Below are 14,534 nucleotides of genomic sequence, written 5' to 3' on the forward strand. Positions count from 1 at the left end.
GGCACTCTTTAAAAGTTAACAGATACATACAACTAAGAATGACAGTTCACAATAGTGAAATACAGAAGCAAAGAACAAAAAGGCCCAAAAATAAATAAGGTCATAATTACAGAGAAGTGATCTAAGAAATCAGTGTTTTTTTTTTTTATATTCATGTAACAAATGAGTTCCCACTACATACAGGAAACAAGGTGAAGTTCTTTGGACAATAAAAATTAGAATGAGCTGAAGAAGGAAATGGCAAACCACTCCGGTATCCTTGTAAGAAAATCCCAAATAGGATCACAAAGAATCAGACATGGCTAAAAAATGACTCAATATCAAAAGTATTGTCTAATGGAAGAATAAGATGAATGCACAGATAATTTTAATAATGAAAAGAAATTAAAGGACAGTAAGTGTGATACAAAGCATTAGGAAGAATCCAGGGAAGAAAAGACTAATTCCTGATGGGAAGTTCAGAGTAGGTTTTATGAAACTAGCATTTGAATTGGCCTTAAAAAAAAATGGCATGAATTAGAGAAGTAAAACTTATAGGGGAAGGACATTTTAGGCAGAAGCAGCAGTATGAGCAAAGGAATGGAAGCCAAAGGACTTTATAAACTTCAAAGACCTATATAAACATTACTTATAACAATTTTTATTCTTAACATGAGAGAATTGGGGAAGAATTAAGTATCCCTATTTGGAAACACTATAAGTTATGTGAAGGAGGATGTGTATGAAAAGGAAGATTGTAGCCAAATTGCAGAGGACCTTAAATGCCCTGCTATAACTAATGGGTGAGAAATCAATATTAAGAGGTAGCATCAATTCTGGACTTTTTTATAAGACACATAGGCATTCAGCCAGCAAAGAGGAGAAAGATAAAAAATCTAGTCTTTTAGAACAGCTCAAGTAAAGATAAATGAAAAGCATAGGATGTACTTGAATACAGAATACAGGATGTACTCTGAATAAAGGGTTACGTAGAGGAGAGCAGTGTAATATTAAGATAAAAAGACACAAATGTTGCTAAAGCGTGAAGGCCTCTGAGGGCCAGAAAAAAAAAAAATCTGAATTTTATGTTTAGGCAATAGGGAGCTCCTGGAAATTTCTGAGCAGAGACATGATAACGATGTGACAACCAACATGAACTCTTCTTGCTTCTTCAGAACTTCTCAGCATCACCACCTGTTGCCTCCTTTCAATTATATATTATTTCAGAAATAGCTACCCTTCTCCTTACACTTAATTTCTGTCCTTTCTGCTTCCCTTAAGGATCCTATTCGAGCTAACATATCATCATTCAACCCCACCTTACTATATAAATCTTTACTCTCCTTGTCTACTGGCTTTTCCCCATTTACCCAACACACCCACTCAGATCATTCAAATCCCTGTATCCTTGTATGCCATCTTACTCTTTCCTTTTTCCTGATAAACTTTCTGAAAAAGTTGTCTACATCTAATATCTCTACTTCCTCATGAATTAATTCTTTTCTCAACCTCTTGCAGATGTGGTTAGTTTTGCCATACTATAACTTCTTTCTCAATAGTTAATGGCACTCATTTTTTTCGATCTCCAGCCTCTTTCATTTCTCTACACCTTTTTACATTACTATCTCCTATCTCCCTACCCCATACTGGATAATCTCTCTTCTTTTGACTCATTCTCTTATTTGTTCTTAGTCATTTTAATTCTTTCTTCTGAAGCAATTCAACTAATTCCCATAGCTATACTATGCAGATTAATCCCAAATTAACATACACACAAACACCTTCTCTCTCACTCTCCCTGTCACTTAAGGTACAATCCACCAATCATTCTAAATTGTTTTAGTAAAAACATTACTAAGTGTTATAGTAGAGATGATAAACCAATAACGATGTTAACATGAAAATGTTAGCTCAAGCAACATTATAATCAGGGTTATGCCTAAACAGCCATCCTCAACAATTAGGTGAGGAAAACAGTACAAACAGATGGTATCACTTCCACTGAACAAATGAGAAAATGGATCCATAGAGGTTAAATGACTTGGCCAAAGTAATATAATATGTTACGCAATTAATGGGAGAGAACATTCATTTTTGGTGGTGTTTGGAGAAAGCAATGGTGGTGATGGTGGAAATAGCAGAGAGGCCTAGTCTCTTGCTGTAATATTGGAAATTCAGTTCCTTACCTGTCCCCAAGCATACAAATTATTGTGTGTCTGAGATGGATTCACTTTGGACAAGAGGAACCGAGCCTTAAAAATATAAAAGCACATTATTTAATGACTATAAATCCTATTTTTTATTAAAGTATAGAAAGAATTGCAACTTTTATTTGTTTACAAAGTACTTTCTTCATCACAACTATGAGATATTATTATACCAAGTGTTACTATTTTCATTTTATGTGAGGAAAACTGAGGAGTTACTTTTCTAAGGCTGTGCAACTAGTAAAGAAAATTTAAGATCCTTTAACTCTATAAGTAGTGTTTCATTAAGTTAACCATCATGTACCTCACTGTTTTTATAGTTGCAATTTCTCCCTGATAAAAAACTTGTTTCCTTAATTATTAATAACAGCATTATTATAATAACTTACTATTGTATATGGTCTAAAAAGCCCTTTTCATTTCAGCTTTACAACATCCCTATCACTTAGTTAATATAACTATTGCTCCCAATTTATTTATGAAAAAAGTGAGGCTTATGAAATGTGAAGTGACTTAACCAAGGTAAAACATCCAGGAAATGTCATGGGTAAGACTCTAATGCTGAAATTTTTATTCAATTCTTTTTTCTTCCATTTGGGCTCTAGTAACAAAGAATATTTTGTTTTACAAAGAATTTCTCTATTCGACTTTTTTCATTTATAGCATCAAAGCTGTAACTTTAAAAAATTTATTTGGTAAGTTTATTTCAAAGATCTTCATTTTATCAGTATTCTCCTTACTGACATTTACTTTAAGACTTTATCTTAGGAAATTTGGTCTTCAAGAGCTGTTGTGGCTATAATAATCTGGTGATGAGTTTCTCTGAACTTACCTGACTACCTCCATGTTCAGTATTGATGTATCTTGGCATTGGGAATCGAGTTTGCAGGATGTCCTGAGCATCATCTAATGGAGCTTGGAGAAGATGCTTGAAATTTTCATACTCAGGCATATCTTGATAGCCAGCTTTACGCCATTGGGCTATAGTCTAAACCAAAAGAAAAAAATGTATGGTGAAACTTTATTATCTTTTAAAATTTTATTTTCTAATACACATATGACACAGTGGAATTGCTTGTCAGCTCGGGGGGGGGGGGGGGGGAGTGGGGAGAGGAAAAGGAAAAAGAGGAGGGAAAGAACAGGAATCATGTAACCATGGAAAAATATTCTAAATAAATTAATTAAAATGTGATTTTTCTCAAAAATTAATCTGATTACAACAACAAAAATGAAATAAATAAGGATTTATTCCAAATAACAATGTTATGTGATGGGGAAGTAAAGCTTTAAGGTGACAAAAAAACAAAATAGATTATTTTCAAAGCATCTCACATGACAAATGAGTTGATGGATGACTATTTAAATCATGGAACAATTTTTCCCTCAAAGATTCTGACATTAGGAGGTAGCTAGTTGGCTCAGTAGACTGAGAGCCAGACCTAGAGAGAGGAGGTCCTAGGTTCAAATCTGACTTCAGACACTTCCTAGCTGTGTGACTCTGGACTTAACCCCCATTACCAAGCCCTTACCACCCTTTTGTTTTGGAACCAATCCAAAGTATTGATTCTAAGGCAGAAGGTAAGGGTTTAAAAAAGATTCTGATATTATAATCACATATAACTTTTTAAAATTCACTAAGGTAAAATACTAAGTTATAAGTCAGTACAGCACTTCACAATCCCTAGAATTTGTAACTCTGTACCACTGATAACATGTTATAAACAAATCTAAAAGAAAATTCATCATTTTCCTCCCCACTCCCTTATGATCACTTCTCTTTCCTGACTTTATTCTCATCACTGAAGAGTTTCCCACTCCTTTGGATTAAAATTTAGCATCATCTTTAAGTATTCCTTCTTTTTTCCAGCGTAATCCATTATGTCTATCCCTTCTTTATTAATTTATTAATACAGTAGATACATGCAAATGTTAAAAGGACCAAGAAATAATATAAAGTTCTTTGCAAACCTTAAAGGACCAATTAAGTGCTAACTATTATTAACGGATTGCTGCTATTTTAAATCCATCAGAAACCTTAGCTAATACTTTTAAGTGGGTGAAAGTACCTTATTCACTACTACCTTACTGGGGATTCTATCTTCTTATCTTGTGTAATTAAACTAAATTTGGTGCATAATTCCATTCTGTTGAGGTTTAGCAGCAACTCATTTCTCACTTTGCTATTCACATGACAAACTGGCCTGCATGCTTTCCTCACAGACTAGATTCTGTTTCTATGCCTCTCCATCAACTGTTCTATAATGTGAATCTTAAAACTACTCAGACTCTACTTTAGAAGATTTGATTAAGCTATTCCCCATTTTTAACAATGGAGGTACTTGATCAGGAATGTATTGAGAACTTTTAAAATTACTCCACCCTAATCAGACAGTGCCTATGGGGAAGATAAAATTGCAAACTCCTGATTAAACAATGAAAAGTCCCTAACTCATATCTTATAGTAAAGCTAAAACCTTAAGCTATGTGGTTTATTTTTAGAAGAAATACAAAAAGGTGCTAAGTACCTATAAAGGTTAAATTAATCACTAAAAGGTCAAGCAACTTACAAAAGGCAAGCTTAACAAAAGAGGTGTGAAGTACTCAGAGGATTTAATCTAACCAGAGAAGATGAGAACAAAAGAAGAGAACTAAGAATGGGCAGTCCTAGGAAAAATCATCTACTGTGATTAGTAAATGTGAAAATTTAGGGGAGGTAACATAAAAGAAAATTTCTCTAAAAGGAGAAATCAGTTCAGGTAATTCAGTTTGGATTGGAAGTCAGTTCGGGATTGATTTGGATGGTGAACTCAGTGAGGACTGGAGCTGACTCACTTCTCTTTCTCTCTCTCTCTGTCTCTCTCTCTCCCCCTCCCTCCCCCTTCCCATAATTCTTTCATTTATATTAATTTAAATCTCCATAAATCCCCAGCTGACATTTTTGGATATTTTTCCTATTTGGGAATTTCCCATGGAGACCACTTATTTTAGATGTAAGTCAAAACACTGAAATTATCTTTACAGTTTGGACAAAACCCTTTACAGTTTTTAACATTCACAATACTCCTGGAATGTGTCCCTTCTTACTGCAAACCTTAAAATTTCTTAGACTTATGAATGTTGGAAATTTCACCATTGGGAAATTTCATACTTGGAAAAAATTTCCTACTGATAGTAAGAACTCTATTGGAATGTGAACCCCCTTGGAATGGAAGGATCTTTCTCCTCCCTACCTAAGACTACTTTAGGACAGAAACCTTTTGCTAAACAATGGAAAGGGCTTTGACCTATGCTTAAGCATAGAACAGGAAGTTCTTTGAGTCATGACTGATTTTAGAATTGATACAATAGAGATACTTGGAATGACAGAACCAGGTTTTGAAACTACAATCTCTACCCTACTCAGAGTAAAAGGATTTAGGAAGGGCTGCAGCAAGGATCAAGATTTAATTATTTGAGAATATGACCTTCAACAGACATGTGCAAAGAGGCAGACCTCTGGCGGTCCTGGGTTAAGCTAGAGCCACCATTGGCACAGGGAAGACATGGACAGTGATTGGTAGATGTGAGAACTGAAGGGAGGGAACTTAGGTGTCCTTAAAGATAGCGGGGTCTGAGGACTGGAGGAGGCGAGAAGTTTTGCTCTGAGAAGGCTTGCTCTGAAGGAGGCTGGAGGTGGAGGCCCCTGAGACTGTTTCTCCATTTTGGTCACGTGAGTGATAGGGACTGATCTCTTTTCTTTGCCTCAGCTATCTAAGGGCTTGGGCCTTTTGGCCCAGCCTAAACAGAGAGGGGGTATTTAAGCCCTATTTCCTTCTCTCTCCTCTCCTCCCCTCCCCCTCCCCCTCCCCTCTCCCTCTCCCTCTCTCTCTCTCTCAAAATACCTTTCTTCCTCCTGTTTGTAATTAAAAACTCCATAAAAGGTTGGCTGCTGATTTGAGTTTTCATTTAAGAATTACATAGCTGAATTCCTTGGCGACCTTAAATTAATATATATCAGTCTTTTAAAGTGATTTCCTTGTCACATTACCGACCCATCTTGGAACCCACACATTTCTTCCAAATTCATGTGCTACTTCCTTCAAGAGACCTTTCTTGATGTTCCTCATTGTCAATGGTCCCCTTCCCCCTCTCTACAAGTTACTTTTGATTTTGTATATATCTTGTATTTACTTCTATAAACATATTGCATCCTTCCAGTAGAATGCAAACTCCTTGAAAATAGGATCTGTTCATTTCTGGCTTATACTGTTAAATGCATAGCTCAATATTTGGTAAAGGATAAACATTTGTAGATTTTCTTCAGAAGACACATGTCAAGGGTGAGGCTGAAGCTAAGGAAATATCTAGGAGGATGAAGGACATAACTTCCAGGTCATCACAGACAGCCTGAATAAGGAAAGAACCTTTGTAGATCACAGAGAAAAGGATCTTTTCTAAGGATCTAAGCTAAGGAACAGGCCATGATTCCTGAAAAAGTGATGAAAATGTAAAGTATTATAAGATCTTTGTAGGCCTTGTTCAAGGAAAGACTACTGGGGGTCAGAGAAGAAAGTGACGTCATAAGCTTGGGGCTTTTCTATCCAAAATAAATCTTGGAACTGAAACTGTTTTTTCCAAGGTTAAGAGTTAACTGCCAAGTCCAATAGCCTGTTTTCAGGCTACATCCTTCTTGCCTACTTTGTAGTATATAATATCATTAACTGCCCAATTTTCCAATATTATTCTTGGTTTATCATATTTGCTTTATTTAAATGGCATTCATATTTACAGAATCTTCAGAAGCAGCCCCCTTTGAGGCCCTCTCACATATACAATACACGCATGTACACGCACACACTTCCACTAAGGCAGACACAACACAGACACACATCTGCTGACACATGGCCACGTGACCCTCTACCCACTCATATCACCAGGAAACAAAAAAGCTAGGCTCCCAAGATGTGGTTCTTCCCTGGTTCTCCTCCTGTCTGGCTACTCCTCATCACCTTCACTAGATAATGATTCTTATTCCATTTCTTAGGTGTAGCTGTACTCCAGGTTCTATTATCTGGCCCCTTATATTCTCTTTCTACACTTACCCATGGTGATTTCATCAATTTTATTGAGTTCTATTAACAGGTAACTGAAACTAAGTAATACATAAGAAAACAAAAACTACTAGGCCTCCACATTTTCAAAGCTACTACTTATCAAACAGCCTTTAGGCAACTGCTAGTATACATTATAAAATATAAAAAAAATTCACAGAATCATTGAATTGGAGAAAATCTTAGCAGCCATTTCCTTCAACTCATAAATAAAAGGAATCCACACTATAACATATCTGACAAGATATTAACATTTTTATGATTGGACAAAACTAAGTCATAAAACTATTAGTGTTTAAGTCTTTGTTACTTGTAATATCTTCATCTCATTCTGGAACTTCTTGAAACTGTACAATATTGTTATTATCTAACACCACAAATTGACTTGTTTTTGCTTTTAGTTTGCTAGATGCTTTGTTCTTGATCTGTAACTACAAACATTGAAGTACACTAAGTAATTTCTATAACTTTCCTAGAGTTTATTGAAAGCATTTCTCTATGTGTTTGGGTCAATAGTCACATACTTCTGTCAAACTGCAACACTTGATCGATAAGAGAAGGATCTCTTTCTAGGACAACAGTCCTCAAAACAGCTATTTATAAAATGAATAAAAATAGTTTCTAATAGAGCTAGTTATTAAACACAGTATTAATTCAGTTTATTTCTTCAACATTGTTATTTTGAGTTCCTGGATATAATGTGTAGCCTCAAAGGAGGAAATAATAACTGACCATATGGAGAAATTCTAATGCAAATAACCAGAAATATTTCCTGAAAGGAAAAATTTGTAACAGAGTGACAAAAACAAAGAACTATTTAAATAAACAATACAGTAATTCTTTATAATTATAAATATCAGTAAATTAAATTTTAGTCTCTTCAGCAATATTTATGGTCATTATAAAACACAGATTTATATTATGTTGTGTTATGCTAAAACAATCTAGAACATTTGCTACCTAGAACATATATGCTAGGTTTCCTTGATGAGAATGTATAGGGGAACCTATCTTAAATTAAGGTATTTTAGCATGTTTTAAAAGAATTCTTAAGGTATAAAGTAAAAATGACCATTGATGCACAACAAAGTTCGAGATATGAAAAAATGTTACTCCTTTAAAATTGTTCACATTATGAAGATAACTGTTTTCTATCCATTACTTATCAAAGTAATTATTTTATCATCATCATCATTTAGGTACTGTCTGAAGACTCAGAAATGTTCGAAGAAAAAATCAAGAGTGTGACTATGTCACCTTACCTCACCAAGATAGATGACAATTTGGAAAAAGGTATCCATCAGTAGAATTCTATCAGCTAGAATGCTGCTGCTATCCAAAAGTACTGGCTGAGAAAAAGTGGGAGAAAAATTAAAATGGAAAAATTACCAGAAAACTTTTTGAAATTGTTCTATTACATAATTACAACTTCAATCTAGGCTCTGAATCTAGAACTGGATAACCATGCTGACTTAGATGCTAGATCATTGTACTCTCTCAAGTTTGTGTATTATGTTTTCTACTTCCTATTTGATAATTTAAAATTTCAACATCATAGGTTAGTATGCTAAGTACATTCAAAAATACTCTGATCATTATGGAGGAAGAAGAAGAACCTAAGACACTACTCCCAAGTATTCTCTGTCCTCTGCTGCTATTGTGAAAATGATTTAAAAGATGTCTTACCTTGCAATTAATTAAGTTCACTGAAAAATCATCAGATAAGGAAACTAAAAATAAATTTCATCAAGTCTTACCTCAGGTGGACCATGGAAAGAGTAAGAATAAAGAATAGGCTGGATCATGATGAGAGACTGGGTCAAGTCTTGTCTGGCAAAATGATGCCGATAATAAGATGATTCATCTGGACTGTTATTAAACACTTGAAGAAATGGGGATCTTCGAAGATGGAACATGAACTGTATATTCAAAGAAAATTGACAGCTTAATAAAGAAATACCCCATTTATCTCCTCGAATATTGAAAACAAGCAGAAGAGCTGCAGAGATATAGAACTAGTGGTCATGGAGCCTATACTGCTTGTGTAAAAAGGCTTTCAGGGTGTTGCGGTGGCACTATGTATTAGGATGTTACATCATTTCTCAGACTACAGCAGACTGGAACCTAGAACTGCTACAGATGACAAAGAAATCACTGTAGAGAGGGAAAAGAAAGAAAAAGCTAGTGTATTTTTAAAAGTTAGTTATAATGAAGGCTGGAATACCATATTCAGCTTATTGTATTCAAGAAAGCAGAAATGGGCTTTTAGCAAGTTTTCACAAAGCAAAACTTTATTGTCACTTTGGTAAGGGGTCAGAGCTTCAGTAACCTAGAGACTTCCTTTCTATAGAATTAATTCCCAACGGTATTGGATAAACTCCTGAAATGAAGTCCATTAATTTTATAAAATGTTCATTCCTTACCTGAGGATACAGGGAAAATGAGTCTGATAATCTGAAAGAATTTGGGTCCTCTTTGTTATACTGTCCAAACTTCTGACACTAATGGAGTAATAAAAAGGAAATGTAAGTTAGTCCAACAAATAACTGATAACTACACAATGACAACAGGGCTGCCCCTCCCCTTATCTTGACACTTTCTCTTCAATGTCACACAGGTTCCTGAGGTATGTGCCTATTCTCCCCATTTCTTTATAAACATTTCTTTGTGAGAGTCTTGTAATCTGGCTGCTGTGTCACCACTTTAAAAAAGCTGTTTTCTCTAAAGTTAACAAAAACATACTTGATAAACCTGATGAATTACTTTGTTCTCAATCTTCTTAATCTCCTAAAATATGTTCTCATTAACCATCTCAATTCATGGAAAAACTCCTTAACTGATCTCCATGAACTGGCTCCTCTTGCTTCTATTTCACAAGTTTCATCTTCTACCTCCTGCTCTTCTAGCTTTGTGCTCTGCCTGCTTAGAAATGTGCTCATTCTTATAACTTATTTGCCTGAAAAAACATCTTCACTTAGCTCAATGGATAGAGCACTGGGCCTAGAGACTGAAAGAGTAGAGTTCATATCCAGCCTCCCTCCCTCTCTCTCTCCCTCTAATATTTTCTTCCTCCTGTTTAATATTCACCCTTTACAGTCATGTCACTCTTCTGTTGGAGATCCTTTCAATGGCTCCCTACTGCCTACCATAGAAGTTTAAATTCTTTAGGCTGGTATTTAATGCTTTTCAAATTTAATGCCGCACCACTACTTCCAGCCTTAACTCACTATTTATTGTCCCTACATATACTCTATACTTTAAACAACTGTATTCTCTGACCCCATACACATCCCATACTTTCCTGTTCTTATCTCTTTATCCACAATATTTTCAACACCAGAAATACTCTTCCCCCAATTTCACCAAGTGTTACATTCTTCTTGTATCCTTCAAATCACATGATAATCCAGATCCATGAACTTTTAAAAATATACTTTGAAAACTGTATTTCAATACAATTGATTTTCTTCATAATAGTAAGTATAATTTATACATTTAAAAATATTTTTCTGTATATACCTAAAATTATCAGAAAGTATCATCTGCAATGGGGACAAGTTAGAAGTCTTCTCAATAAGATCAGGAGTAAAGCAAAGATGCCATTATCACCTCTATTATTTAGTATTGTTCTAGAAACAATAGCAGTAGCAATTAGAGAAGAAAAAGAAATTGAAGAGATTAAAGTAGGCAATGATGAAACTAAACTATCACTCTTTGCAAATGATATGATGGTGTACTTAAAAGAATCCTAGAAAATCAACTGAAAGGCTAGTGGAACTCATTAAAAATATTTTTCTGAGATGTTCCCCATAATTTCACCAAATTGCCAAAGAGATCCATGGTACAAAAAAAGGTCTCTATTGGAGAGCCCAACTCAAGTGTAATCTCCTTTAGAAAACTTTCTCTGATCACTATCACAAAGAACTTGGCCTGCCTTGGAATTTATCTAACTTCTCTACAACTTTCTTGTGTGTTTTTTGTCCTCCACTAGACTATAAACTCAATTGAGGTAGTGATTATCTTTTATCTCAACTTTGTTTCTTCCCCTAGGGTTTAAGAAGAGTATTCTATTCATAGCAGGTGCCTAATGTATATTGGCTAAATGGAAATGGTTAAACATAAATTCCATTTATATCACTTTCACCTTTCTCTTACGATCCAGTAATGGTTTCTTTTTATTTATTATATCAAGACTTCCCTGATCACAGTACCTGATAATGTTCAACATACACCAGGCTCTTTCTCAATACTCATTGAAAAATACTACCCCTTTACAATTTAGAAGACATTTTCTCAAATATTTTCATGTCATATCAGGAATCTGAAGCTAAGAGAGGTTAAATGGCTTACTAAACTATTACAGGCCAAAAGTCTTCTGATTTTAAGTACACTGATCTATTCAATATAATAGGTGAATTCAAATTTTATTTACTTCTAATTTGAAACTCGCAAGGGGTACTATAGGAATTTTTATGCTTATAGGTATTTTTGATTAACTATCCAAATTAAATTGAAATGAAATGATATTTTACATGTCTTTTTCAGCATAAACACTTACTAGTCTGATTAGCTGCCTGTCTAGCCATCGAAGAACATCAGGTCCCTCTTCTGATTCAGCTCTGAATACTCCAAGCCGGGCCATCAATACTGCAGCAGCTTCTTGGTCAAAAGCAGCTTCTATATGCTGGAGCTGATTTTGTGCATCTGCCCAACTGATAATGCCAGAATTAATATAATGTAACTTAGACTCAGTATATAGTGGGAAGATAATGGGACCTAGGCAAAAAAAAAAAATCCTTTATCTTGTAACATTTTTCTCCCCAAAGTCTTAAAAGTCTGAAAACTAACAAGGAATTATGTCATACTATATCTTTGTATCTTCAGTAGCTGTTACAGTGCCTTTTATACATGGAGGCCCTTAATAAATATTTGGTAAATTTGAAATTTATGCCAGATTTACACGTTATTAATTAGCCAAGTTTCTCTGAAGATAATAACCATCACTTCTATTTTTCTATAAGAAATATTACAGAAGTAACCTGTCCAGTATTCCAAAGAAAGACTGGAAACAAGCCTAAAATACAGATTTCCAAAAGTCCTAATCCAATGTCTTATCCACTAAACCAAAATTACAAACACATTAAAGACATTTAATAGTCCATAAAATTGTTTTTAATCAACCCACTATGTTTCTGCAAAATGTAAAATGAACTAGTGGTTTTATTTTTAGCCTTATATAGATGATTACCAAGCAAGAGAAAGCAGTAGCTAAAATAACTAGTAACTAACATGGCCTCTTCTGCAGATCAGATCAAATAGGGTTTAACAGTTCATTACTAAATAACAATCTTTCTTAACAGGAAGAATTATTCATTAACACAACAGAACAACAAATGGGAAATCCTTACTTTCTGGCAACCGTGGTCACTCGGATTCGTCTCTGGGTGCTAGAATGTTGATACTGGGTAACAAACTGAATTGCTCCTCTGCCTCCTTGAGGTATTGGTGCATTATGCTATGAGAAAGTGTTAAATTGCTTTGTTATTTCATGTAGTCTCTTCAAATACAAATAATCCATAAACTAATTCACTCTTATCACAACCAACACAACCTGAATTTTCAGCAAGTAGCTTGTAAATATTAGGGTGGAAGATGATAAAAGCAATCTTCTCTCAAAGACCTTTAAAGAAATTTTCCAGTGTGGGAAGGAAAGTAATCTGTTCATCATAAAGTAGTCCTTGAAAATATAAACAGATTTGTGCTACACTGGTGTTGAAAAAAGTATATAATCATACAATAATCATGTTGCACAAAGAAAGTATTTACTTCCTATTAGAGAAAGAGTGTGAAAAATGTTAATTTTATAGATACAGCAATACCTAAAATATGTCGGTGATTATATTACTCCATCTCCTCAAAATCCTCAATACATCTACATTTTTTTAGGTCTGTCTCTGTGATCTAGACCTATGATTTTGCTTGAATGGGAAACATCTTAGCATGGAAATTCCTTCCACTGAAGCAGAATGGCAATTTATGGCCTTGGAAAGTTCCTGGGACAATGAGAAGTGACCATCACAGAGACTCAGTATTTGTTAGGAAGGACCTGACAGACCTGTTCTACTTCCAAGGCTGGCCCCTCCATCAATTGTGCAACACTGTCTCTCGGATCTCTATTGCCTATAAAACTAAAGTCCTAAACTTCTAAGTAAAGAATCCAGATCCTTTATAATCAGTTTCCAAACTACCCTCCCGAGGCTTCCACCTCTCAAATCTTATCTCTCTCCCAACAACCAAGACAAAGGCCATCTGTTCTATTAAGCCTGATTCTCCTTATTAATTCTACTGCTTGAAACTCTCTCACCCTCCTCTCATCTGAGCTAACTGCACTACTCATATAACACTCATATAGTATCTTGTATCAGTTGTCTATGCAAGCTTCTTATCTTCCCTGGGCTCTCAAAGACAATCACATTTCTTTTTTCCCTGTAGTCTACACATCACCTGGTACAATTTCTCCCAAACACAGGAAAGAATAGGGCTTACCTGATTGACTACTTCAAAGTAGATGCCAAGAGTTGATGTGGGATCCAGACTACAGATTTTCCACTGACTAGTACCACTAATGCCATATTCCTAAAAGAGAAGGGGGAGGGGGAAATCAAAGGTAGTTAATTGTTTATGAAAAAGATTTAAGTATTACTTTCAGATTAAGTATTACTTTCAGAGCCTTCTTTCTGGATAAGTTTCAATGCAACAGTTATAAGCTATTTAATTTTATATAAAATTATAAGTTTTAGTTTAAGCTGTTAAAAATTAACACAGTGAGAGAGAGAGAATTTGTGTGTAACATAAACAACACTGAGGGGAACTGAAAGGAACCAAGTTTGGTAGTAAATACAATGAATAGAGATTATCTTAGAGTTTCTATTATGAGATTTACTTAATTCTTTTCTGAATTTACTTTCTTGATATATATATATATATATACACACACATGAATGTAAAAAAACATTAGAATAGTGACTATATGAAAATGAACTTGAGTTTTCCCACTTAGAAATCAAGGAAGGACTGAAAGAGCTAGGTATCAGCACCTGATTGCTCCCCATAAGTTTAATTACTAAATCCATTTGATTTTTTTGTTTTTTTCAGTCTTGATAGTTTGTTCCTAAAATATGGGTAGTTCTCTTAGGCAGCACACTTTCTGCTCACAACTTAACTACAACTACAACAACAGTAATCAAGTATTAATTGA

The 14,534-nt window shown here is 34.7% G+C and overlaps 1 protein-coding gene across 3 annotated transcripts in view; it reads right to left on the minus strand.

Moving 5' to 3' along the window:
- The window catches only part of SEC23B (SEC23 homolog B, COPII coat complex component), a 37,712-nt gene that overhangs the window by 4,159 nt on the left and 19,019 nt on the right, over positions 1 to 14,534 (minus strand). For all 3 annotated transcript variants that reach the window (XM_056813850.1, XM_007476644.3, XM_001374098.5), the window contains exons 12-19: positions 13,823 to 13,912; positions 12,685 to 12,791; positions 11,835 to 11,988; positions 9,700 to 9,777; positions 9,034 to 9,195; positions 8,539 to 8,625; positions 3,019 to 3,174; positions 2,166 to 2,231 (exon numbers count right to left, since the gene is read on the minus strand). In XM_056813850.1, coding sequence (XP_056669828.1) covers positions 2,166 to 2,231; positions 3,019 to 3,174; positions 8,539 to 8,625; positions 9,034 to 9,195; positions 9,700 to 9,777; positions 11,835 to 11,988; positions 12,685 to 12,791; positions 13,823 to 13,912 — 900 coding nt within the window. The remainder of the gene's footprint in view (positions 1 to 2,165; positions 2,232 to 3,018; positions 3,175 to 8,538; positions 8,626 to 9,033; positions 9,196 to 9,699; positions 9,778 to 11,834; positions 11,989 to 12,684; positions 12,792 to 13,822; positions 13,913 to 14,534) is intronic.

The sequence above is a fragment of the Monodelphis domestica genome, chromosome 1 (assembly GCF_027887165.1).
Source record: "Monodelphis domestica isolate mMonDom1 chromosome 1, mMonDom1.pri, whole genome shotgun sequence".
NCBI lineage: Eukaryota > Metazoa > Chordata > Mammalia > Didelphimorphia > Didelphidae > Monodelphis > Monodelphis domestica.